Source organism: Syngnathoides biaculeatus, chromosome 5 (genome assembly GCF_019802595.1).
Source record: "Syngnathoides biaculeatus isolate LvHL_M chromosome 5, ASM1980259v1, whole genome shotgun sequence".
NCBI lineage: Eukaryota > Metazoa > Chordata > Actinopteri > Syngnathiformes > Syngnathidae > Syngnathoides > Syngnathoides biaculeatus.
In genome coordinates this window covers 29060110-29087176 of record NC_084644.1, presented here as the reverse complement: position 1 = coordinate 29087176, position 27067 = coordinate 29060110, and the positions used below count along the sequence as shown (strand labels likewise).

The 27067-nt window shown below is 44.3% G+C and overlaps 2 protein-coding genes across 2 annotated transcripts in view; both read right to left on the bottom strand.

Annotated features, from left to right (window-relative positions):
• On the bottom strand, window positions 1-26069 carry LOC133500661 (potassium/sodium hyperpolarization-activated cyclic nucleotide-gated channel 2). Its single transcript, XM_061819651.1, has 9 exons — window positions 25408-26069; window positions 15072-15278; window positions 12254-12467; window positions 10827-10988; window positions 8173-8391; window positions 7290-7436; window positions 6342-6582; window positions 6096-6260; window positions 1-4069 (listed from the first exon to the last, which is right to left on the bottom strand). The coding sequence occupies exons 1-9, from the start codon at window positions 26067-26069 to the stop codon at window positions 1731-1733; spliced, it is 4356 nt and encodes a 1451-aa protein (XP_061675635.1). The 3' UTR covers window positions 1-1730.
• The window catches only part of pklr (pyruvate kinase L/R), a 39354-nt gene continuing 27443 nt past the window's right edge, over window positions 15157-27067 (bottom strand). Inside the window, exon 13 of the mRNA XM_061819652.1 lies at window positions 15157-15278. The gene's annotated coding sequence lies outside the window, so the exon portion shown is untranslated. The remainder of the gene's footprint in view (window positions 15279-27067) is intronic.

Here is a 27067-nt window from a genome sequence, read left to right as displayed (position 1 = left end):
TAGTCACACATACAACATCATTATCATGACAATCAACTGTCATCTGCACCTTCCGCCACTCTGAAATGAATTGCTCTTTCGTTTTTGTTTTTCTTTTTACTCCATTCAAAAGCTAAAGCTGTGATAAATAGAAAATAAAACATTTGGTCCTTAATTATAGATATAGTCTAGGCATCATGGTATCCTTGTTGCTACCCACACAGAACACCAAACGTGTGAAAACAAAGGGAAAGAGACACAGCAACACAAGGAGGACGCAGCCATGTGAGCAAGAGGCTGATGGAGTGTTAAGGAAACCGAGAGAGGCGTCAAAAGGAAGCGTTTGCGTGCAGAGCTGTGAAGTCACATGAAAGCACAGACAGAGATGAAAGCCAGGGAGGGAAAGGCGGACTAGGAGGCACTATTTACAACCAGCCAAACTAAAGTGAGCAAGAGTGCACAGCAGAGCAGTGAGCAATACAGTTTCGAAAAACTACAATTCACACAAGTTGTCCGAAGGGAAGTTTTAAAGTTTGCTGCATGGTGGGGGGGAGTAAACACACACACACACCTGTGACAAAACCAAACTACTGTTTGTGTACTGCTCGTAGTTATTCACGTCTACAAATATGCTCATTCGTATCATTACACTTTGGTGAAGATGCGAAGCAAGTGGAAGCAGTGTCTATTGCCTGTATGCATATGCATGTGACTCGCACCACAATAGAAAAAAACTCCATCATATACTCACAGTTCCTGTGACATACGGTGCTGTGCATAAGTCTTGGGGCATCGTTAGATTTGTTAGTTTAGAGCTTGTATAATGTCTTAGCACATAAAGTAACAAGGATTGTCAGTGCCAGGGCAGAATAAAAACGACGTTGTTAATTAAAGTCGCTCTACTTCTTTATCACAAATGTCTGCATCCATCTATTTTCTATAGCTCTTGTCCTCATTAGGGTCTCAGGTGAGCTGCAAGAGGAGGCGTATGCTCTGGAATGAATATCAGCCAATCACTCGGGATGCAAACAACTACTCACATGGACGATTTTGAATGTTCAATTAACCTAACATTCGTGTTTTTGGGTATCTGGAGTACCCGGACAAAGGGAAAAACAGCATAACGAAAACATGTAAATGCCACACAGGGAGGCTGGAGGCTAGATTCGAAATTCAAACCTCAAATCTGCGAAGCAGGCACGTGAACCTCTATTTCACCATGCTATGCTCTGTAACAAATCCAGGGTAGTTATTTGCTCAAATCTAAACAGCTAATAGTGAATTAGTCAAATTATTGCATTGTTAGCCATGATTTTGTTTACATTCAAAATTTCCCATCGTATGTTACACTTAAACTTGAACAACAATAGAAAGCTGCTGTTGTACGATGACCCGTTTGAAAGCAGTCACTGAAAAATCCAACCTAGAGGTGTCCCAACACTTATGCACAGTGTTTGGAGCCATCTCACACATATTGCTGTTTTCATCCATCAGGGAATGGAAATTTCAGCTTTTTGGATCTACATCCCTGCCCCGAGCTCGCTTGACATTCACTGACCAACGTATTGTACACATATTGCATGTCTTCTTGATGGGTGGTCTGGTTGAGTCACACAAGCACGTGATGTTCTAAGACGATCACATCCTAGCATGAATGCAAACACCATGAAGCGGTCCACATCAAACTGGATATCTGTCTGTATGTCAGTGTTCGGCCAGCTAGCAAGAGCTACTTCCTCTTCTTTCTTGTTTTACATGTTGGCAGGCAGTTTGTGTCTCAGCCCCTCTGAATCTTTTCTGGCCACTGGCAGCTGGGGGTCATTTTTGCCTTTTTTCGGAGAGGTGTTGTTAGCTGGGGTGTTGGCATGTGTTGATAGGACGGTGGAAGGCTGCGAGGGTGAAATGAGTTTGGAGGGGTAACTTGGTGCCGCTGTGGTGACTGCATTTTGTTTCGGGGGGTAAGTGGATGCAGCAGTGTCACTCGAAGATGTAGTGGCTTGAGTGGGGGGCTTTGTCGAGACTGGGCTTGACTTTGAAGGATGATTCAAACCTGATGTGGTGCTAGGGGTCAACACCGGAAGAGTTTGCTTTACGGGGTGAACTGTGAACCGAACTTTGGTGGGGGAACTTGTGCTCGCTGGTGCAGCGTTTGATGTCAGAGATGACACAGATTTTGGAATCTGGCTGGAGGATGTGGTCCTGGTGGAACTAAAGATGGACGGCTGCAGACAGGAGGTTGGACTTGGGGATTTACTTAGGGATGGGTTGGATGTAGGTGGCGAAGGTGGGGCGAGTGTCTGGGAAGGAGTTTGGGAGAAAACAGGTGTTAGTGTTTGAGTCGGTGTTTGAGAAGTGGTTGATGCATGCAGGCGGGCCACCTGTGTGAGAGTTGGAGAGGTGATTGGGGTTGGAGCTGGGCCAGGACCAGACAACGGCGAAGCAGTGGGCAGCGTATTGGATGCTTTGACCCTGGCACCTTGGGAGGTTGTCGTGGATATAGCAACCACAGGCGATGGGGGTGAGGAACTCAGAGATGACTTGTGTCCAAATGCTTGAAGGAGTGGAACAGCAGTTGAAACAGATGATGCAGGAGGGGTGGAGGAAGGTGTGGGAGATGAAGAGTGGGGTGAAGGTGTGGCAATTGGTTTGGGGCGTGGACCTGGGGTGAGAGATAGTGGGGTGCTTCCTGTCGAGGGAGGTGTCGAGCAGGGAGGCGGCGAGGATGAGCGGGAAGGTGCGATTAGGGTTGGTTTTGGGCGGGGTGTCTGCAAGGGCAAGGGTGTTGGGGATGAGGGAGTGGGCACAGGTGAAGGAGTGGCAGATGGTGTTTGCTTTGGAGAGGAGGCTGCAGAAGGTATGTGTGGAGATGAGGAGATGGGCAAGGGGGCAGTGTGAGGGGCACACTGTGTGTACATAGTAGGCTGAATAGGCGGTTGTATTTGTGAATTGGATGTAAGATTTGCGACAGGCTGCACCGGAGAGTTGGAGGTCAGTATTCCCGCACTGCCACCTCTAGCTAACTGCCCTGCCAGGAAAGGAGCCGCCAGCAAATTCCCTCCAGAGGCCTTCCGATGGAGAGGGGGATGAGGCTGCAATCCAGCCCAGGAGCGATGAGGGAGAGTGGGCTGTGATGCAGACAGCAGCCTAGCCTCCTGGGTGAGTCTTCCTAATGCAGGCAGGCCATGACAACTGTTTCCACCATGGCGCAGAAGAGCTTCTTTTGCACCTTGCTGGTTAGTCACAGTAGTGTTGCTGTCTAATGGACCAGCAGAGGTGGAAGAAGGGTTGGCGGTCTGCATCTTGGGTACGGGTGGAGTTGATGCTCCTCCAGCAGCTGGGATGACAAGAGAGCCACCAGGTACTGAGGGATGATCAGCCTGGAGGCGCACGTAATGAAGAGTCCTTCCTTGTGGGACAGACATAGAGGAGGGTGCAGCAGGTGGAGTTTTAGCCACAGGTGGGGATGTCAACCCGCCGAGTGGGGCCATGTTGGAAGGGGAGGAAGGGAAGGCTCTGGGGGATAAACCTCCCATCCCGCTCATTGCCATCATTCCAATGAGTGAGCTGACGGAGGGGCGCAAGGGTTGCAAGGTAGGAGCACGAGGAGGCGAGAGAGGAAACGAGGAGGAGGGTGATGGTGAGATAAGAGGGGAGGGCAGGAAAAAAGTGCCCCCTAGTGGATGCTGCTGCTGCAACTGCTGGAGCTGTTGCTGCTGCTGCTGTTGCTGCTGATGCTGCTGCTGGTGCATGAGGGCTATTGCCACATTACTGGTGGCAGCAGCTGTCTGCAGAGGGGCGTGTACCAGAGGTGCCCAGATGACCGGGTGAGGCCTGGGGGACATTGCGCCACTTCCTCCCATGACGCCGCTTCTTCCAGCGGCGGCAGCTGCGATGGCGTCCTGCATGGCTGGCATGCTGTCATGCTTGACAATCTGCTGCACCAGTATGCTGTCGCAGGAGCCCAGACTACCCGCTGCCAGGCCACCGCCTGCTCCCGGACCTCCTCCACCTCGACCTCCGCCACGACCCATACTGCCACCGAGTGATCCGCCTTGAGATGACTTCCTTAGCAGCATAGAGTTCTTCCTGCCTGTAGGGGAACAACAAAAAGAAACATTGCTGCTCTGCAATCAAAGTTTAGGAAAGTGATTCACAACTACTGTGTCACCATGGCGTAAGAGATTATCAGGTGTGCTCCGCAAAACTCTCAATTTTCACTTAATTGGTATGAAAACAACCATTTATTCATTCCAAATATATAATTGTTCAACAATGTATGCCAACAGTATACTCAGTGGCAGACCAAATAAATGCTGTTTACTCAAGGGCAGACAAAACACTTGGACTGTGAATCCACCAATTTCCATTGATTCAAAAGAATAAAACATGGCTTCCTGCGAGCACATCAGTTTTGTGTCCTGCTAAACAGACCCTGAGGCAGTGTAACGGAAGTGTGCCTGCCATTCTGCACCTACGGGCCCTCAGATCATCACCAAACATCCAACTACATACATTCATGGGCCGTGTGGCTTCAGTGTCATGCACTCAGGCGGGCATGTGAACGGGGGATCTTTCAGTTGCAGGGCGTACTCTTACGCTTTGTGCCATGCCACCCACAGTCATAGGTAACATTTTAATAAAAACACGTCTAGGTCATAAACATAAAACAAATGAAAATCAGTAAGTAAAGCAGTTATTAAGCATGGTTTCTTGTGCCGTGTGATGACATATTCTTACGCCGCAGCCCAAACTGGTTCATTATCTGACACTCCTAGCTTTGAAGTGTTATCAGCATTGATCATTTTACACTTCTGTGAGTATAGGAGCATCATATATGTTGCCATATGTTGTATTTGGATTGTTGGGCAAGGGCTTTCATAATTGCAAGCTTACGGAAAATGGAAAATGTCCCACCAACTTTTTGTCACAGCTGAAGAAATTGAGTGGAATGTGTTAAAAATGGATTTTGTCACGGAGATTGAGAGTATTTTATGAGTTTATTTTATAAGTCCCTGCTAATTTTTTTGCATCTCAGAGATGGGACACACATCCAATGAGATCATTACATAAGTATAGTAAATATTTGTATGAAAAACACTTTGAGATGATAAATATGAAGCAGTCTAAGGAAAAACATGAGGTATGGCAGTAACTGAGCATGCATCTTGTGTGATATATTCTTACACCACATGTTGATAACCTTGAGATATTGGATGTTAGAACCACTGTAAACTGATTGTATCGGTTAAAAATTGTGTAATAGTTTTTTTGTGGTTGTTGGGCTACTGCAAAAACAATGATTTTCTTTCATTCGTATGCTTAACTGATTGTGTTTATATGTTTTATTTGCAAAGAAAGCAGCGTTCAACATGGCTGGAATGAAGTAGCTCTCAAACAACCAGGATAAAATAGATGCATGTAAGCCATGACTGACAGCAAACAACATTAACACCGAGGAATTCCTGTTAAGCTTTTATGATTACCAAAGATTAACCATCCATCCATCCATTTTTTGAGTCGCCCATCCTCACGAGGGTCGCGGGAGTGCTCGAGCCAATCCCAGCTGTCATCGGGCAAGGAGGGAGACAATATTTGCTCTCACAATCACAACTAAGGACAATTTAGAGTCTCCAACTAATGCATGTTTTTTGGAGATGCGGGAGGAAACCGGAGTGCCCGGAAAGACCCATGCAGGCACGGGGAGAACATGCAAACCCCTCACAGCGGGGGCTTGAACCCCAGTCCTCAGAACTGTGTGGCCAACCTGCTTCTGTTGCATCACTGTGCCGCCCTCCAAAGATTAACTATGAAACATGTTTTTCTTCACTTCACATCATTTCTATTGAGAAAACCATTTCTAAAGTCAAACAAGTCAAAGGTTTTATCATGGATATTTTTTGCTAAGAGGTTTAAAAAAAAGTGATAGCTTCCAGTGTTTGGCATTTAAAATGTCTTCTTATTTAAAGATGATGTGCTCTGACCTTTCTACCAAGGACATGCTTCAAAAAAGGGCCTTAGAACCTGAAAATGTGGACCCATAATTGGAGGATTAAGATGGGAGGAAGAAGTCAATCCACTTTACAGGTTGGGAAAATAGCAGACTAGTCCAAAATTACCTATACGGTCCAATCGGTCGACGGCGACGGTCTCGAAGGCTCGCCGCATCATCGGGTGTTCCTCCAGCACCTCATTAAAGCTGTCCACACTGAGAGAGTACAAACGACAATATGTATCTGCACGCACGCTGGCCGTCCTCCGTCCTCGAGTCAACAAACAGATTTCTGTAATGGGAGAGAATAAGCAATGGAGGAGCAATAAGCTAACAGAAACGAGAGCAGATCCTCCCAGGGTAACATTGTCACCTCCAAAATAAGAACCGTCGCTTAGTTTTGTCTCCTTGTTGCCTCGGGTGAGTACGCTGACGCGTCCGTGTTGGATGAAGTACATCTTCCTCCCCACGGTTCCCTCTCGGATGATGAAATCAGCTGGCTGAAAGACCTCGAAGCGAAGTTTGGTCAGCATGGCGGTCACAAAGTTGGGGTCGGCGTTGGCGAACAAGGGCATGTTGGCCACCAGGCTGCGGCAGTTGAAGCTCACGATCTCCTGCACCCGTACAGACGTTTAATGCAACACAATATTCTGTCTGGTCATCCAAAATAAACATCACATATTTTTACAAATATGACCTTGAAACACCATCATCTTTGCAATCTTGTATTGTTAACATTTTGAACACCTAAAAAAATAATGACATTTAAAGCCGTTTCATCAACATTGTTATGTGTTGGAGAAGATTTTGTTTGCTTACATGTGAAGATATGGACATTTTAGAGTCTTTAATTGAAGATATCTGCAAGGGCATCTAAAAACTGTGAGGCATATAGGCGAAGCATTAATCCATGACATGCCATCCATCCATCCATTTTCTTAGCCGCTTATCCTCACAAGGGTCACGGGGCGTGTTGGACCCTATCCCAGTTGTCAACGGGCAGGAGACGGGGTTCACCCTGAACTGGTTCCCAGCCAGTCGCAGGGCACATTGAGACAAACGGCCGCACTCACTATCACAACTAGGGACAATTTAGAGTGTCCAATTAATGTTGCATGTTTTTGGGATGTGGGAAAAAACCGGAGTGCCTGGAGGAAACCCATGCAGGCATGGGGAGAACATGCGAACTCCACACAGTCAGGTCCGGGATTGAACCCGGGACTTCAGAACTGTGAGCCCAAAGCTTTCCAGCTGGTCCACTGTGCCGCCCCATGACACGCTGTCTCGAATAATTTAGATTGAGTGTGTGTAAATGTATTACCTCTTTAAGCGGCTCACTGAGTTCTCCCAGAATGTTGTCCTCATCAAACATCTTCCCTTGGAAGCGGTGCTCATAGTACTCATGGATCTTTTGACGCACGTCCGCAGGAAGCTTGTGGAAGGACATGTACTGTTCCACCTGCTTGTACTGCAGCCACACACAAACACACGTTCACACGTCAACAAAATAACACTTCTTTATTCTAGTTGTACGGAGTGCTTTATTCTCCATTTGGAGCCTATTTACTGTATGGGTTTTTTTTTTTTTTGCTTGTTTTTTTAATGCAGTCAGTCATTTATTTTGTTTTGTAAACATGTTATTGATTCAGTTTTTCAAATAAATAAATTCAATTAAATAATTTATGTTTGTGGTTTCAATATCAAAGTAGAATAAATCCTTGTCAATGATAAAATCTAATATTTAAAATCAATAAATTATAATTGAGTCATAAATTTGAATTTAACATTCAGTAAAAGTTTCATTTTAAGGTCAGATACATAACATGTAATTATTAAACTAATAAAATTAATTAACTTAAAAACTGTTACGTTTTAACATCATATAGAGTTTGTTGAAGAAAATGTTCAAATCAAATTAAATTATCATTTAAACTTTTCCAATTCCAAAATAAATTTTAAAACTCAGCTAAAAAAATTAAGTGCAATGCATTTTTAAATACTCGAAAACTAACTAAATTCTTGTTGAGTACTGAGAAGAAGATTCTGGAAAGACCTTCAACAAGATGTCAGAGAATGTTTTCAGAAATTTTCATCCATGTCTGCTGTAGTTCAGAAAAGATTCTTCAACACATAAACCCCATATGGGCTTTAGAAGCTTACGATACCCCTAAATGTCTTAACAGGACGGAAATGTGTCATGTCACCTTTTCCTGGTACTGCCGCCTGGATGAGTCCAGCGATTGAATAAGTGCGGTGGCGTGACCAATGAACATAGCGTAGCAGGTGGCGCCTACAATCATACTCAGCATGGTGAGCCACACATCAGTCATGCCCTCCGGGGCCTGGGCGCCGTAACCTATGCACAACATGTGGCTCATGGCTTTGAAGAGGGCGTACGAGTACTGCACGCCCCACGTGTCATTCTGTGGAGTGAAAAAGCAGCATTTTGTTAACCCGAACTCTTCTCCATTGAGCAAAAAGTGGGGGACACGCACACCAACAATCAGGCCACACTTGAATACATTCCCTACATTGCCCAAAAGTCAGCAATGGCCTGATTGTTAGATGTTCCTGTTCCATGATGGATACAGTTTAGCGATCTGATTCCACATCTTTTCTGTTATCGATTCTCAAAGGCGAAACAATACCAGAGTCAAGTACACTAACCAGAAGGTTATGAACCCATGCTGCTAACGCCCCAACCACCGCTAACCCTCAGGCTCTGGAGGAGTTACGTATCTTTGACGTATGTACTTTTGTATACCCAAGTCCCATCTGGGATCCATTAAACAACCACAATGCGCAGACGTTTCTCTAAGTCAGCTCACAGCAAAACAGTAACAGTCACCTCATAGGCATCATCTATGTGCCGACTCGCCAGCCATGATCATTTGATTTATTCACGATCCAAAAGTTACATTCACGGAATAAGCATGGATTGATGGTCATGTGTGGAGAGTAAGGCACAAGGATAATGCAACAGCGACTGTTGTTGTGTGTCAATGGAACTTAGGCCATACTTAACACATGAAAATAACAAGTAGTGCTTCTCAAACATTGTACACAATGTATACCCTCCAAAGGTATTTAGCTCTCAAAGTACCACCGACACGACCAACATTAAAGTGTAGTAGCACAGTTGGCCCAATTGTTATTAAAAAGGTAGCAGAGGTTTTTATACCTATATACAATTATTAGCTTCTGTAACATTATGCCAATTTTTAACATTAACATTGAATTTGAACGTATGGGTGAAAATGATTCAATTAAAAAGTATCACACATTAACGTTAGGTTAACTTTGAACGTAAACACATTTCTGACAACTATTTCTCTTTTCAGTGAAACATAACTGATCTGTAGTGATCAAATATGTATTGGAGCCACTGTAAGATTATGCACGAAATGTACACTTCATTCAGAGATTACTTTGCATGCTACGAGGGGGAGCCTACGTACCACTAGTGGTACTCATACCACACTTTGAGAATCACTGTGATAGGCTATACGGTGGGGTAGATATTTTTATATTCTTGTGTGTAACATCACTCTTTTGCAACGAATGAGGACATGAGAAGAGGAATTGTCAGACACCAAAACAAATGGCTTCTTGGAATCAAACGACTGGGTATCAGTTTTCAGAAAGAACCTCATTTCAATTCCCATCTGATGAGGTTTGGTGAGGTCCACACATCCCAACAATCTTTTTAAATCTTTTTAAAACCTTTGCTATCAGAGGTCCTATTGTCAGATGTCGCTAATCAATTATCCTCAGTGAATATCTTGTGGTGTTGTGTATCTTAAGAATAATATTTCCTCCTCAGTCTTCTTCGAAAACAGTCAAGACCGACTGTCGTAAATGTACCGCTTCAATATTTATGATAGCGAATCTTTGTGTGGTCAACAACAATTTTGGCGACACTACAGAGTTTGCCTTGTTTCTTGTACTTTCTACGTATAGTATTTCTTCATATTTTCCGACGTCGAGTGGCCCTGTGGTACCATGCAGTCTCTTACAGATTAGTCTTTGTACAATGACGGCCCTCTGGTTTTGTGGACGAGACTCAAGACTGCCGGTGGTGGGATTGTTATTGTGCGGTGTGCTGTATTTGGCAGATGGAGTGTTTGGGGTCTCTCACATTTTAAAAATTGCTGAAGATTTTAAAATTTATTTAGATTGGCTTCACTTGGGAGCAGAACTTCAGAACACAGAGCAAAGCCGCATCTGGGGGAATCTGTCTCATAGCACTTTTTTTTAAACTTAAAAGTACCACTGAAGATTTTACAACAACAACAACAACAAAATATCAGCTATAAAATGACACTTGTGCAATTATGAAGGTAAAATTAAATCCAAATCGGACCCATGTGTAAAACGTGCATATGAGAGTGCGCATTTATTGTGGATCGCCCAACACGAGGAGATGTTCTCCAGGGACGATCCCAGCATCCGCCTGCCAGGCAACGGTTGCCTGGGGGATGGAGGTGACATGACTCAGCACTTCATTCATTTCTGTCCTGTGTGTATGTGTGTTGCATTAAAAAAAAAAAAAGTCACAAATACACTTTCACCTCATCACTCTGGAGGATTTGTGCTGTATTTTCCCCTCTCTCTGCGGATATGTGACGGTAATGACGGTTTTATTCCGGTCGGGCATATTGCTGCGTGAGCCAGTTAACAGTAAACAGAGCACACAGGCGTGTACACACACGCACACACAGACACACAAAGATAACCCTGAAAAGCAGGCCTGGGTGGCCGGAATAAGAAATATACAGAGCGTGACTGTTCAAACAATGTCAGAGATCTCTGTGTGTGTGTTCTATTTCTTTTCTTTTTTTTTTTCTCTTTTCCTCACCACCATCAGGTTCTTGGAGACCCAGCAGTCCGGCGGGAAGTCCTGAAGCATTGGCACCAGGAACTGCAGGCAGCCGTCCCAGTGGCACAGAAGCAACATCATCCCAATCAGATTGACGATCCTCACCATGGCGCTAGCCAGGTCGTACGTCATGTGGAAGATCTGCGCAATAGCGAGTGATGTTTGACTTAACAAATAAATGCTAAAAGGTTTAAACAATTCTTTGAAATGAGTTCTATCATCATTTTGTAAAGACTACGTTGGTAAAATTAATCAAATACAAGGGTGTAGAATATAGTGAGCCCTTATTTATCGTGGGTTTAGGTTCACGACTGCCGCCTCAAAAGGTGAAATCCACAAAGAAGCAACCACCTTTTGGGGAGGGAAGTCGGGATTATTTTTACATATTTTCAAGCTATATAAACCTCCCCAGTCTCTTATTTTTCATCGTCACACTCTTATGAACCTCCACCACTTATAAACACCTTGCATACTAGTAATAAGACTTTTGAACTCTTAAACATACAGTAATGTACAGCAGCATTCTATGTACATTATATTCCTTTTAATACACATTTGAATACATTTATTTAAGTACAGTTTAAATCTTTTAGGGTAGGAAGTGTTTTACCACATAAAAAATAACAGCATACACTCACAAGCTTGCAGTATAATAAATTATGCATGACATGAACATGAAAAAAAATATATGAATATCCATCCATCCACCAATTTTCCTTGCCACTTATCCTCACAAGGGTCGCGGGGAGTCCTGTCAATGGGCAGGAGGTGGGGTACACCCTGAACTGGTTTCCAGCCAATTGCAGGGCACATTGAAACAAACAAGTGCACTCACAATCACACCTAAGGGCAATTTAGAGTATCCAATTAATGTTGCATGTTTTTGGGATGTGGGAGAAAGCTGGACTGCCCGGAGAAAACCCACGCAGGCATGAGGGGAACATGGAAACTACACGCAGGCGGGGCCGGGAACGAACCTGGGTCCTCAGAACTGTGAGCCCAACGCTTTACCAGCTGAACCAGCGTGCCGCCTATACATATGTATATACACTGTATGTATATTTGTTTTTCTTTTACTATTTTTGCCCATTATACAATGTCCTTCTTTAAAGCTTTTAAAAAGCTATACATTAGAAACCTCTGATTTACCCATTATCACAAAATAGCTTTTATGTACGTATTTATTTAAATGTATGACTGACGGTATGACTTACAAAAAAATTAACTTTTTAAGCTATCTTTTCCCTGCGTCAATTCTGTATATATTTTTGTACTTTGACTTTTTATTATAATTTCTTCACTGATTACTTGGTAGCGATAATAAATAATGTTATCCTGTCTCCTCCTTAGGGGAAAAGGTCCATCAAGTTACCAAATAAGGTTTTTGTCAACCGTGAGGATCTCACCTCCTCCCACTGGTGGATATAGCGTATGAGTCGAGAGAGGCGCAGCAGCCGCAGCAGGCTGAGGATTTTAGTAAAGCGGACGATGCGCAGCGCCCGGGCTGTCCGGTACACCTCCGAGTCCAGACTGTCCACCATTAGGAAGATGTAGTCCACAGGTATGGAGGACACAAAGTCCACCAGGAACCAGCTCTTCAGGTAGTTCTGGCGGATGGCCCTGCGGCACAATCAATCAGTGTCATTCCGTATTTGGCACGCTAAGCTTTGTGGATGCGCTTGTAATTTTAGCCGGGCAGTGCATTCATATTCATCAGGAGAAAGCTGGAGCGTGAACAAAGGTTCTTCTTCCACCGGAGCCTCATCACCTTTTCGTATCACTCATGCATTTGAAGGCCAAAAGAGCACATTTACATTTAGGGCTGCTGGCCTGCTCTGTTACACAGAGAAGAAGTCACACAACGTATACTTGAGTAGAATTACAGATTCTTGCGTAAAAAATAAATGTTGAAGTATACATTCAACTCTTGTACCTAAGTAAAAAGAAAAACTGGGACAAGACTAGGGACAGGAAACAAGGATTCAACATTGAGCAAACGTAGAAGTAGATAGGGCCATAAAAAAAAAAAAAAAAAAAAAAGCGTTTGATGACCTGTACATAGGGCAGGTTGGTCACTAAACCAGGATGAAAAAGATCTGTGCAGGTTGTCCAGACCAAGGGAAAGGATGTAAATCAGGTTAGGGTGATTAATAATAGAGATGGAAATGCGGTGACTGATGCCAGTAGTGTGCTTGATAGAAAGAATTCTATGAGGAGTTGATGGATGATGAAAATGACAAAAAAGAAGAAGCACATGTGGTTGACCGGGAAGTAGTGATTAGTAAAAGGGAAGTTCAAAGTGCATTAAAGAGGATGAAAAATGGAAAAGCAGCTGGTCCTGGTGATTTCCAGTAGTTGTGGAGGTACGGAAGCTTCTAGGACAGGTAGTTGTAGAGTTTTAGTCCAGCTTGTTCAACAAAATTATAGATGGTGAGAAGATGCCTGAGGAATGGAGAAAAAGTGTGCTGCTCCCCATTTTAAAGAACAAGGATGATGTGCAGAGGTGTGAGAACTGAACTGTAGACAAATACGGGTGGGGAGCCACACAGTAAGGGACAGACTAATAGAGTCGGGACACAAGTGAGTACTAATGAGCAATTTCATGCCTAGAAAGAGTACCAGAGATACATTTCCCGTGAGAGTGTTGATGGAGAAGTACTGAGAAGTTGAAATGGAGGTCCATTGTGCCTTTGTGGATCAAGAGAGAACCTAGTACCCAGAGAGGAACCCTGGTAATCCATGCAGAACTCCGAAGTAGCAAAGAAAAATGTTACAATAATACAGGATTTGTATTGAGGCTGCACAACAGCAGTGAGTTTTGCTGTAGTTTTGACAAAGGAGTTTATGGTAGTGGTGGAAATACATCAGGGATCAGAGCTCCTGAGCTCCTTCCTCTTTGCAGCGATGATGGATGGCCTGACAGATGAGGAATCCCCGTGGACCATGGTGTTTACTGACATTGTTATCTGCAGTGAAAGCAGGAATGACGATTAGTAAAACAGAATATATGTGTGTGAATGAGCTCCAGGGAGAAGTGATAGTGAGGGTGGACGACTTCAAAAACTTGGGGTCAACAATCCAGAGCAATGGTGAGTGTGGTAAGGAAGTGAAGAAATGGGTCCAAGCAGGGTGGAACAGGTGGCGGAAGGTGTCTGGTGTGTTTTGTGACAGAAGAGTCTCTGCTAGGAAGAAGGGCAAACTTTATAAAACATTGGTGAAGCTGACCATGATGTACAAATTAGAAACGGTGGCACTGAAGAGACAACAGGAAGCAGAACTGGAGGTGGCAGAAATGATGATGTTGAGGTTCTTGCTCGGAGTGAGCAGGTTGGATAGGATAAGAAATGGGTTAGTTAGAGGGACAGCCAAAGTTGGATGTTCTGGAGATGAGGTTCGAGAGAGCAGACTTCGATGGTTTGCAGGACTCCAGAAGGTTGATGAGTATTGGAGGTCCTAGGCAAGATAAGTCGAGGAAAACCAAAGCGAAAGTTTATGGATGAAGTCAAAGAAGACATGAGGGCAGTTGGGTTCGAAAGCAAGAGGCACAAGACGGGCTTACATGGAAAAGGATGACATGCTGGGGCGACCCTGAACAGGACAAGCTGAAAGGAAAACAAGAAGATGAGCCAGAATGACAAAAATAAATTCTCTAATCACAATATAGTTTTCCATCATTTATAAGCAGGTGTTTGGCCTTGCATTTTTAAGCAGGTGTTTGGCCTTGGTGGTTGAACCAATCAGTCGACTAATCCATAAATCTCCTTTATTAGTCCACATCAACATCTCAAGCTTTAAAGGAGATGGTGAGAACAGATTTCACTGGTTCTAAGATCACGACATTTGTTCCCTGTATGATTGTGTTTTACATTCCCTTTTACCAATTTTTAAATGTTTTAATGGTCTTGGGCCATCATATCTATCGTATCAAACCCGGCGATCCCTGATTGCTGGCCCCAGCCTTTTACTTATTCCTACAGCTATAGCACAAAAACCTACAGAAAGGCTGTATTCAGGCACAATGGCCTACGCCTTAGGAACTTCCTGCCGGTGTTTTTCCATAAGATCTCATTTAAACAAGATCTCAACAGCACTTCACTTTACCTCTATTTTTTTTACAGCCTGTGACCATCTGCAGAGGTTGAAAAAAGTAACAAGCACATTTTGACAGAGTAAGGAGTTAGATGTACCATTTTCAACTGTCGGGAGTAAAACGCACACACTGACCGTGGGTCCAGCAGTATTTCAGTACTATCTTCCTTGACGATGCCCGTGCGGAAGTTGAGGACCAGGTCGACCATGAAGAGCGTGTCAGACACCACATTAAAAATGATCCAGGATGGCGTGTTCTCATCTCGGAAGAATGTGATGCCCACCGGCAGTACGATCAGGTTGCCCATCATCAGAACCAGCATGAGCAGATCCCAGTAGAACCTGCGGGACAACAACAGTTTGTAGAGATGGTGGTCCAATCTAGGTGTAAGGTGTTAGCAGTACCATTATGTTTTGAATACAGTTTCATTTAGTTTTTAAATTTTGTTTGTAAAAACAATATACTGTAGCTTAGTTTAGTTTAGTTTAGTTTATTTACTTATTTGGTGTCATGCACCGTTACAGGAGCTCCATCCACATGGGCTTATAAAACGCAAAATGTAACAAATATATCAAACAAAGACTGTCCTCTTGCATCGCAGCCAAGACCCTTGACAAATGCTGAGCCAAATAAAATGGCTTATATTCAAACAAAAACTTCAGTCATTTAAAAAAACTACACAAAGCTACAGCTACATTAGACAATTTACATAATAATTGCATCCTCAAATCATGATAGAAAGGAAAAAAACCAAAGTGCATTTCATTTTCAACATCATTTAGCTGGTGCGAACAACAATTTCCTCTCCTCCTCTGGGATGGAGTGGAAACGTCCTGTCTCCAGAGACCTTGCACACGTTGATTTCTGAGTTCTGGTGAGGTTCAGTGTGACAAAAAGCTCAGGAACAAAATGATCCATCTATCCATTATCTGAGCCACTTATCCTCACAAGGGTCACAAGAGCATTGGAGTCTGTCCCAGCTAACTTCAGGCTAGAGGCGGGGTACACCCTGAACTGATTGCCAGCCAATCGCAGCGCACATGGAGACAGACAACAGCCGCACTCACAATCACATTCAGGGCAATTTAGTGTCTTCAACGAACGCATGTTTTTGAGATGTGTGAGGAAACCAGAGTGCTCGGAGAAAACCTACCCAGGCACGGGGAGAACATGCAAACTTCACACAAGTCCTGAGAACTGTGAGGCAGACACTATAGCCAGTCGGTGCACTGTGTCGCCCCTAAATGATCTTTTAACAAACTATATATTTTCACCTTCGGTTGACAAAATCTTCATTCGAGAATTTATCTTATATGTACATTTCAAAATAAAATAACATCCAATTCAATTTCAGTTTCAATTTCTCCAACATTACATCTCAGTCTCGCGACCCTCGTGAGGATAAGCGGATCAGAAAATGAATGGATGGATGGATTACATCTCAGTTTAGAGTAATGCTATAGATGAACTAAGAAAAAAATAATCCATCTACCATCTCAAAGTGTATTTATCAAATAGGTCCCAATTAAATGTGTTTGACCGACCTAGTGTCCAACATATTAGTTAAGATATACAATTTATTAAAAAAGGAAAGTATTTTTGATTCTATTTTGTATGGGATTACTCAAAAATATTTTCACAACTAAGTGATTTAGCGTAATTGTAATATATTTTTGAAGTTTTTTCCTCAGAATATTTCTCAGTTCTTCAAAGTGAAGGCTGTCCCATAATATTTAAAATAAAATTTTTTTTTTTTCCATTTTCATTTTCCAACCTGCTTACACCACAATGGTCATTAATTCTTGCAAGATTACATTGTTTTCGAACAATATTCCAACTTTATTCTCGGATGATTTTCTCAGATGAACTTTTTTTTCTAATCTTTGTCCTTCTCTAATTTATAAATTGGTGACAGTTGATTTTGCTTTTTTTCCCAGTGTGGCCCTATAACTGATCAAACAAAGAGTTATGAAAAAAAATTGGCAACTTGTCCAGTGTTGTGACACGGCGGTGTTTATTTCCATGCGCTGAAAACGAGGACAGCCGTGTTAATGAGGGCTTTCACCTCTGTCAAATAAACTTCTCATATATCATTTATTTTATTGCCCGCGGTCGGACATTTTCACAGTGGGAAACAGTTGCTATGTTCTCACCTCCATTGCGACATATACGCCGTACTGCTTGCCAACCAATCCCAGGGGACACAATCAGCTATTTGGCGTTGAGCTAATTAGTTGATCAGTCGCCGAATCGACTTCACAACCCGCATTGGGCGGTTAAAGCTTAAAGGCGATTAATCACACGTCACATGTTTTGTCTTGAACAACATGGACACCTCACTGATATCAACACATGGTTAGTCATCGCAGCAAACTAGCAGCGGTGCCTCAAGTGTGTGGAACTATCCATCCATCCATTTTCTGAGCCACTTATCTTCACAAGGGTCGCAGGAGTGCTGGAACCCATCCCAGCTGTCATCGGGCAGGAGGCGAGGCACACCCTGAACTGGTTGCCAGCCACACAATCACACCTAGGGGCAATTTAGACTGTCCAATTAATGTCTCGTGTTTTTAGATGTGGGAGGAAACCAGAGTGCCCGGAGAAAACCCACCCAGGCACAAGGAGAACATGCAAACTCCACACAGGCGGGGCCGGGATTGAACCAGGGACCTCAGAACTGTGAGGCCAACGCTATCCAGCGGAGCCACTGTGCTGAGTTGGCATAATATTACTGTCTTATTATTTACCAGTATTTCTTTTCAGTGTGGTTGTAACGCTCTTTGATAGGTTTCAATCTGTCTTGTAGTCGTTGGGCTAATGTGGAATTGAGGCTTTTGTGAAACATTTCAAATGTCATATAAGAAATCCTTGCCTGAAAGTAAACTGCGGAGGACAAACAGAGCTTATCAGTAACCTTGAGGAGTCTCATCAATCTGCATTGCATGCGTGTGTTTGGCTGGGTGGGAGTTGGCGAGGGGTTATGAGGGAGTGACGTAAGGCCCGCTTATAAAACTACTGGGCTGCAGCAACGTTGAACGTGATTAACGGGCGGCAGACGAGACGACCCGATCGTGTGCAGACCACTTGTGACCTCCTTACATCCCCCCTCCACCCAACAATCCCCCCCTCATCCATCACCTCGAGCCATATCAATGACTTGCCTCCCTTCCCTCAAAATACACGCGCGCACACAATTAGGCACAAACAACACACTCTCCCTTTCCGAGAGTACACTCAAGTGCCGTGGTCGATCCCTATTGAGCTCTAATTTGGAAACAAAACCTCATGGTGGGACCACTAGACTGATGAAGATGAAGTATGACTCATTGCACCGTGCACACACACAATTGCACACTTACACACAGGAGTCAGAGCGATGCATGAACATGAATTGTGACCTTGAGGGACTTCGTTTGTTAACTGTGGTTAACAAAGAACAAGTTTATGACATCACGTGATCCAGTGGCATGGGTAACTATTTAATAATAATATGAGGAATAATGAGTTGTAAGGTCCAGATTCTGTCCAGTCAGATACGTGGCGATCTTTTGCAACAATAAAGTTCTTGTTATCGTCAAAAATGCAACAATAATTAGACTTTAACGCATGTTATGATTTTATACAGAATGTCATACATTCTAAAGGGCAAGTTGAAGAAATCTTCAATTTTGTATATTCATTGCTTCATTGTCTTTACTATTATTGTTTAAAATTCTAAATCATCAAAAACAAAACTTCAAGCGTGGATGTTTCAACTCAGGAGACGTTTATCCATTTAAATCCAAGACAGCATTTAAAAAAAAATGCTAATTTAGAACAAAAGGTTTTTACTGTTTGTTTACATTGTTTTAATATTACAATGGGTCAAAACACTAGGTAGTGTGAACACAACTGCTGTGTTTGGGATTAGATACAATGAGGGGATATCTAATCTATGCTACAAATTTGGCACGTGTATCCTTGGACCCTTTTCCCCCCATTCCATCGATTTTGAAATAAGGCTTTGAAAAAACAAAATGTGGAAAAAAAAATGGAAGCACTGTCAGTACATTGTGGCTGTAGAGAACTGGCGATGGCCTGAGAAGCTTTCTGATGTCAAAAGAGCCACCTCGTGCAATGACTTGATTAGATGTGTGTGTGTGTGTGGTGTGTGTGTGTGTGTGTGTACAAAGTTATTGAAGTGGACCCTGTTGCTCGCGTGCGCATCAGAATTGCAAATGCAATTAAAGTTGCTCGGCGGGCGCTCTTGCTCGCGCTATGATGAACGTGAGCAGGTGCTGGGCGGGAAATAGTGACCTGCATCGCGCCGCTCAGCTGGTCTCCTACTCCACGCTCATTTTGACGACTGCGTCTCCCGTGATTGCTAACTTGACTGCCGTGATGAAAAGAGGCGAGGCGGTTCTACCGTCGGCCCAAATAAAAGTGTCCAGTGACACTTTCAGTCTAAAACAGATCCATTTTATTTTGAGATGCCCTCATATTTACAACTGCCATTACCTCTGAACCTGAACTGTGGTCGCTAAACAGACATACAGGTACTTGTCAACTTAAACGACATATTTCAGAAAAAACATTTTCATTTTCCATCAGACTATCAAATACACATATTCTTAGCTGCTTATCCTCACAAGGGTCGCAGGAGTGCCGGAGCCTATCCCAGCTGTCAACGGGCAGGAGGCAGGGTACACCCTGAACTGGTTGCCAGCCAATCGCAGGGCACATAGAGACAGACAGCTGCACTATCAATCACACCTAGGAGGAAACCGAAGTTCCCGGAGGAAATCCACACAGAGATGGGGAGAACATGCAAACTCCAAAAAGCGATGTTACAATTCAGATAATGGACCTTTCCGACCTGTCAATTACTCGTACAATAACAGGCCATTAGCTAGCCGCATTGTCTTAACCCCTGGCTTGACCCGCCCCTCTTGTCGTTATGTCCCACAAGCAATGCTGGTTATCGGTCACGTGCGCTTGGAAAAGTTCAAGTTACGAACAAAATGGTCCTCAGATGCAATTCTGATGAAAGATATCCGGCTAGGTTCCAAGGTTGATTCATTTTCCAGAGCCTAAAACACAGTTGAGGAAGTGTCTACGATGGATTAAGGCTCGCGGAAGACCACACGTACAACTAAATGTGGACAATATCTACAAACACAAGGCTGTATGTTCGAAGGTAAGTGAGGGAGAAGTATCTTCTCCGAGTTTGATTTCATTATTGTCAGTGCTTTATACATTGCAGGAGAAAAACTTTCACTTTGTTAGTGAATCACTGACCTGCCGAATGAAGTGTGTCATGTTTTGTGCCAGAGAGTCGGGTTAGTGATACGTAAATGTGGGATGTCATGCAAGAGAAATGTCCATTTGCCTATTTGTATCGCATCGGACTTTTAAAACAGAACAGTGCATTCCATTATGAGCCAAGTCAAATGAATGCACCCACTGACTTATAAAGACAACAATGATATTACTCGTGACCTTTCCAAGTAAAAAGTGCTCACTCTGCTTCACATGCGTAGTTCGATTCCACAATTTTATCCTGTTGGATTTCAATGTGAAGTCTGTGAGGCGTCAAACTTTTTTGCATCGATCGCCAACGTTTCACTGTAACTCTGACACTGCGTCCTATTCCGTCCAAAATCTTAATTCCGTGTACATATCCTAGCGTGAAATAGTTCAGACCGCACTGCAGAACTCTCTTGGACAAGTCCGATGCATTTGGCAAAAACCATACCCCAATATTATCTGGAATACGCGACAGAGGATCCAGTTCAAACCTATTAGGTTCACTCGCCATTTTGGAAGATTGTGGGGCATGGCAACTGTAGCTAAGGGGGGGGGCGGAGCTGAAGATTGCAAGTTCAGAAAGGTCCATTGTTTCTTTATCGACGATACGGTAGCAAGGCCGGCTGAGGATCCCGAACTACTTTGAATCGATGGCCACTGTCCAGCCTCCAGATTACACAGTCCGAAACATTGCAGAAAAGCAAATATGTAAACGAGCACCCTCACACTGGAGCTTCTGTTGGCCACAGCTCTCCCACACATGGATAAGTGTTAGACACCCCACCAGGCTTTGCCTCTTAAAGGTAAATGGATGTACCTTCGAACAAAACACAACAGTACGTACACAATTTCCTACTTGTGTACTTGCCATTTTTGTGTTGGAATCAATTTAAATGTTTTCATCCTCTGGGGGGTGGTCGAACGAATTAAGAAAAGTTATATGGTCTCGGTATCGTCGATTTCCCCCAATAGCAAGGGGTCTAAAACCTATCGACCAAAAGGTTCACATATTTTTTTTTTCCGATTTGGGACTCAAATTGCAGCCACTGCTTACTAGCTCCACAATGAGTCGTCACGGTAACAAAAGCTGTCTTCACCATTGGTAGGACAAGCAGTGGCTCATTTACAAAACGAATTTAAGGCTAATTCCGTCAGCAAAAAATGGTGCTTGTGAAATCGACTTTTATGCTTGATCTTTGGGCCATTTCAACAAAGGCATGCCACAGAAATTTTCCAACGCCTGGAAATTGTTTGAAATTGGTGGGATGCATGAAATATCTCCTTTAAGTCTTGAGTGACATGCGTGGCGTCGCGGATGATGACTTTCTTCTGGCAGGGCTGACTTTTCCTCCCCTCTTCTTTGAGTCATTATGTATTCTTCGAGGAGCTGCACTGCGACTTAATGAGGTGAGAGCTTATCAGCAAACTCCGTTAATGAAAGGCTCGCACATGCGCTGGCATATGGACATTGATGGTTTTAGTATACATATCAGCACACGCTCGTGTTGACGGTCAGTGCTGGACAAGGACTGTTAACGGGGTTCTTTCTTCTCGCTTCAGACTACAGGTACTTAACTGAAAAGTTAGATGAGTGAATTATGCATAATGCCCACTCAAGGTGCATAATTTACAACGGCATCCATAATTAAACCATATTCAATTGTAATCATCCGCTGGCGGTAATTGCAATTATTAACATTAACATCGTAGATTTGCAGGATTTCAATGAGGGCCGAGGAAGGCAGCGATCATCAAAATGATGGACACACAATACAAGCCGCTGCGTTTGTGTGTGTGTGTGAGAAGAAGCAAAAATGTGGGCCACGAGGATGCATCCACAGGCGCATCAGTCTGTCTGGAGATTAGGAGGACTATCGGACCCATGCCATTTTAAGGAAGGCGATATCGCACACTGGATACACTGGAGAGCTCACGAATGAATCAACTGTCAGAGTAGAGCTGACAGCGGAACTTCCAAAGTGGAACACGATCCGATCCGTCACACTGTTTAACTTCGAGTTAGTTCAGATTTCAAAACAACATTAAAAGCATTACAACATATTCCTCCGACCTCACGCCATCATTAAATCTTTCAGTACTGTACTGTAAGTTGAGGTGTGTTACTTAAACAAAAATCGTAAATGATGGAGCTGGGAGAACAATGGCTAGCGGACGGGCCTCACAGTCTTGTGATTCGAGGTTTGAATCTCAGCCTTTTCTTACTCTGTGGAGTTTTTGTGTTATCCTCACATCCCCAAAACACATTCGGTTCATTACACACTCTAAATCGTCCATTGATGTCAATGTGAGTGGGGATGGTCGTCGACACGACCCCTGCCGTTGACTGGCGACCAGTCCAGACGGGTGACCCTGCCTTTCACCCTAAAGTCAGACAGTATAGATGCCAGCTCACCCACTAGAGAACCTAATGATGACAGACTCTATAGAAAATGGAATAAAAAAGAAAATGGATGGATGAATGGATGAATGGATATTAGTGGAGCACATTTTACAAGCTTTACAGTGTTGGACTTTACAGGTTCTGGTTTTGATAAGAGTTGTTTTTGTCTTTTGAGAGGACCTCCCTGAGGGGCGACCCGAAATTAACAGCCTGGCTAGTTATTTTCTCCTCAGGCGGCGTTGACTCACGAAACAGCCACATCCTAATCCTCGCGTGTAGTCGGCGATACGGACCGCCGGTTGTTTGCTTTTCTCTCGGCATGAAAACATTGACGAGCTAAAGTGACGCTCCATGGAGCGTGGTGGGGGCTTTGCCACGGGGTCCGACTGTGATCATTTGGATCACAACTTTCATAGATGCTCCAGAGAAATTACCGATACACCTCGATGTGTCATTCAAATTGACAAAGAAGCAATGGATTGTATTGTATTGCATTATTATATTATTATTTAAGTCGATGTGGTCACTCCCAAGAGATGACTCATATTAGATATATATGTTACCTACTTGAAATACACGTGCATATACCGTCGATAGAAAATGTGATGATTGGAAGTGGGCTCTTGTAAAGCCCCACTTATGCGTTATTCATCATTGTAACATTTTTTTTTCCATCACAAACTTATCAGTTACCCCAACAATGTGTCGTCTGAACGCCCCACCTCATTTGCATGTCTATGTCTGAGTGGCTCCAGACTCCAGCAGAGTATTTTTACTCTCACTATCTAACGAGTGGCAACGTTGCTGTCTAAATTGGATGACTTGTCACCTGCACTTTGTCTTCTATGGATCCAGGCCCCACTCCTTCTGCACCACCCCTCCCCAACTCCCAACACCTATTCTTGTGCTCCCTTCACACATCCACCGCTGCGCCCTCTGCGGCCTCCAGAGTCTTCCCTCTCACTTGACTGCAAAATATATGAACCCGCCCCACCAGATATTCTTGACGTTTGCTGTGCTCCCTTCCATGCATTTTCTAAACCTCGCATCCTCATCGCAGCTATCTTTGGGTGATGTTCTGGGAACACCCATGAGCGGTCGCTAGCCAATTACAAGAGACATGGAGCCACCAACAATTCACAATAAATGACTATAAATGTCAGGTGTCAAACTCAACGCCCACGAGCCAGGTAATACCCACCCCCAAACCCCCACACTATCTGTGGCCTTCAAAATCTTGATACAGCCATCCATCCATCCATCCATTTTCTTTGCCGCTCATCCTCACAAAGGGTCGCGGAGAGTGTTGGAGCCTATGTCAGCTGCCAACGGGCAGGAGACAGGGTACACCCTAAAGTGGTTGTCAGCCAATCGCAGGGCACATAGAGACAAACAGTCACACTCACAATCACACCTAGGGGCAATTTAGAGTGTCCAACTAATGTTTCATGTTTTGAGGATTTGGGAGGAAACTGGAGCGCCCGGAGAAAATCCACGCAGGCACGGGGAGAACATGCAAACTCCACACAGGCGGGATGGGGATTGAATTCGGGAGGCCAACGCTTTACCAGTTGATCCACCGTGCTGCCGCTTGATACACCTTTTCCTAAAATTGTGTTCAAAACAAGCCATAAAAATAATAACAACCAATGGCCTAATCATTGATATGATATGGGTTATTGTTAGGTTTCTCAAATGAAACTGTCACGAACCAACGGCGGACCCAAATGCAGGACTCCCAGGCAAAGGCATGACGTTCAACGAGCTTTATTATAAACTAAGTTGTGCACGACAACAAAGTCCAAGAAGGGAAGTTAACTGAAGAGCATAACAAAAGTGTGACTGGACTATAATGGCGCAATGGTGGAGTAACCCATGATGCGGTAAAGCATACTCAACGAACTGGCAAATGGCAGTGACAAAACTCCAACTTAAATACATGGTCCAATTACAGTGCCTCATGTCAAGAAGCTGTGACCGGTGACAGGTGTCATAGATGAAACCGCTCAGAGCATGTAACATAAGTAAAGGACAAGAGCTATAACTTACCACATGGCTAGTCTGGAAACAAAGTTAGTGCATCTCATCTTAAGGATAGCACACATCACGCTATCCATATAATTGAAATATATATTTTTAAAAAGTTAGAGCATAACAATTCACTGTTCCTATGACATAAAACTAAACTATTAATGGTGCACGATCCTAAAAAGAAAAGATTTAAAATGTCTTAATTCTGCCCCTTATTTCCACAAAAGATGAGTATTTTGTTTCCTTATTGTGCCGCATATACTTAGGTGGCTGTACGTATTACAGAATTATATTATACTTACATTTATGTTGCCTCACCGTTATATCAGCAAACATGATTAATAGGTGAAAACAATGTTGACACCCATCAGGGGTCTTCCATGGGCCAAAGAGGAATGTGCGAGGATGCTAAAGTACCCACAGAAAATACACACAAGCACGGGAGGTGCATAAAAAACTCCATCATATTTTGCCTTTTAAGTAACTTAAGAAGTTTGAATTTGTTTTTTAATAAAGGGTTAGCCTGTATTAGATATTTTTTACGTCATCTCATCATGACATGCAAATGGGCATGAAAAAAGGAACCAGCCCTTTTTGATTGAAACATTCTAAAAAGTAGAGACATTTGTACTTGAATGTAGTGAGAAAAATGGAGTCATCAGAACAACGAATATTAAAGTACAGATAGCTGAAAATCAACTTTTTGTCATCTACTTTGTGACTCCCCACCGCTCGTTTGAGTGTTTCCATACCTGAAGTCGCTGTAGGGGTGTATGATCCACGATCCGGCTGACTTGAGTCGTTCCTGTTCCAGAGCTACAGCCTTGTGGGATCCGAACATGCGCAGGCTAAACTTGTTGACCCCCGGCTGCAGCATGGCTCCGAATTGCCTCTGGATGAAAGTGCTCTGGTTGGACTGGCTGTAGTCTTCTCCGTCCAGCCCCATGCCAAACCCGCCCATCAATGCTGACGGCCCTAACGTCTCGGGTGTCCCCACCGCCGTAGTGTTGCACGCAGTGGTGGTAGTGGTCTCCGGGCCAGTGGCCACAACCATCACTCCCGTCCCCGTGGACGAGGAGGTGGAGGCCAGGGCGGCACGCGAGGGGGCGAAACCCACCGAGCGGGGCGCAGGGGGAACGAGGGGCACCGGGGTGGTCGGCGTGCCAGCCGGGCGGAAAGGGAGGCCGGAGCTGACGATGGAGGGGCGGCGGCCGCGCCCCCCTGTGGGAGCGGCGTCCCCCCCGAAAGAAGCCTTCTCCCCCTCCAGGGACGCCTGGGACAGCCTGTACCCTGGCGAGGGGATGCTGCCCTTACTGCGCCTCTTTGAGTCCCCTCCGTTACGTCGGGGGAGACTGTCACCTCCGGACCCTCCTGCGCTACCGGGCGTCCCCACTCCTCCCACCACCCCATCCATCAAGATGGGTCAATAATTTTAAATATGTATGTATAAATGACAATGTTTGGGGCAGCAGTAGCTCACCTGTAAGGACTTTGAAAAGCCAGAGGGTCACAGATTGAGTTCTGATGAGGACAAATGTAAAATAGCAACTAGATGTTGGAGAGATGCTAGTCAGCTTCCTGACTACTGTTGAGATGCCCTTGAGCACAGCACTGTGACCCCCCCTCCCCAGACTGAAAATGTGAACCAGCCTTCGTGCACCCCTTTCACTCCAAAATCTCTCCCTGCATGCCTGCATGTGTGATCTGAATCTCTCCTCGTGGTGTAAAACATATGAGTTGAATTTCCCCTTGAGATATAACAATGAATGTAATAAATGAAATAGTATAAATATTTAAAAAGTCATTGCTAAGGCTGAGTGCCCTTGGTGGGCACAATAAATCTTCCTTTCCCAGTCCTGGCAGCATGTGACGTTTGCCCTCAGATGTTTTTACTCTCCTTCCTCGTCCTTGAAAGCTCCGCCAGAGGCCCACCCTCTCCTCTCCACAGCCGCCCTCATCGTTCCGATGCCGGTCACATTGGCACCGGATCCCGCAATCCAGGGTCGGTGGTGGTGATGGTGATGATGATGATGGCTGTCACTCCCGCTCACAGAATGGAATCCATTTCCCCACGCGCGACGGAGGGGAATCGCGTGGACGTGAAGACGAGTGACAAGGGCGTTTGATCCGCTGTCAGGGGGGTTCGTCGGTGGGCGCACTAAATTAGGCTCCCACTCGGAGGCGCGCCAGCCCGAATTGAGCCGCCACGGAAAGCATGGTGACGTTCACGGGTGGGGGGAAAAAAGAAGGAGAAAAAAGATAAGCCTGATGGTGACGGTGGAGGGAAGGATCCTTTCTGAAGCCGCGCTCATAACCCCCATTAAAAAAAAAAAAAAAAAAAATGACCGGACCGCTCCTGCTCCAGCCGGTATATGTGGTACCGGAACACGGTCACCTTCTCCTCAGCATCAT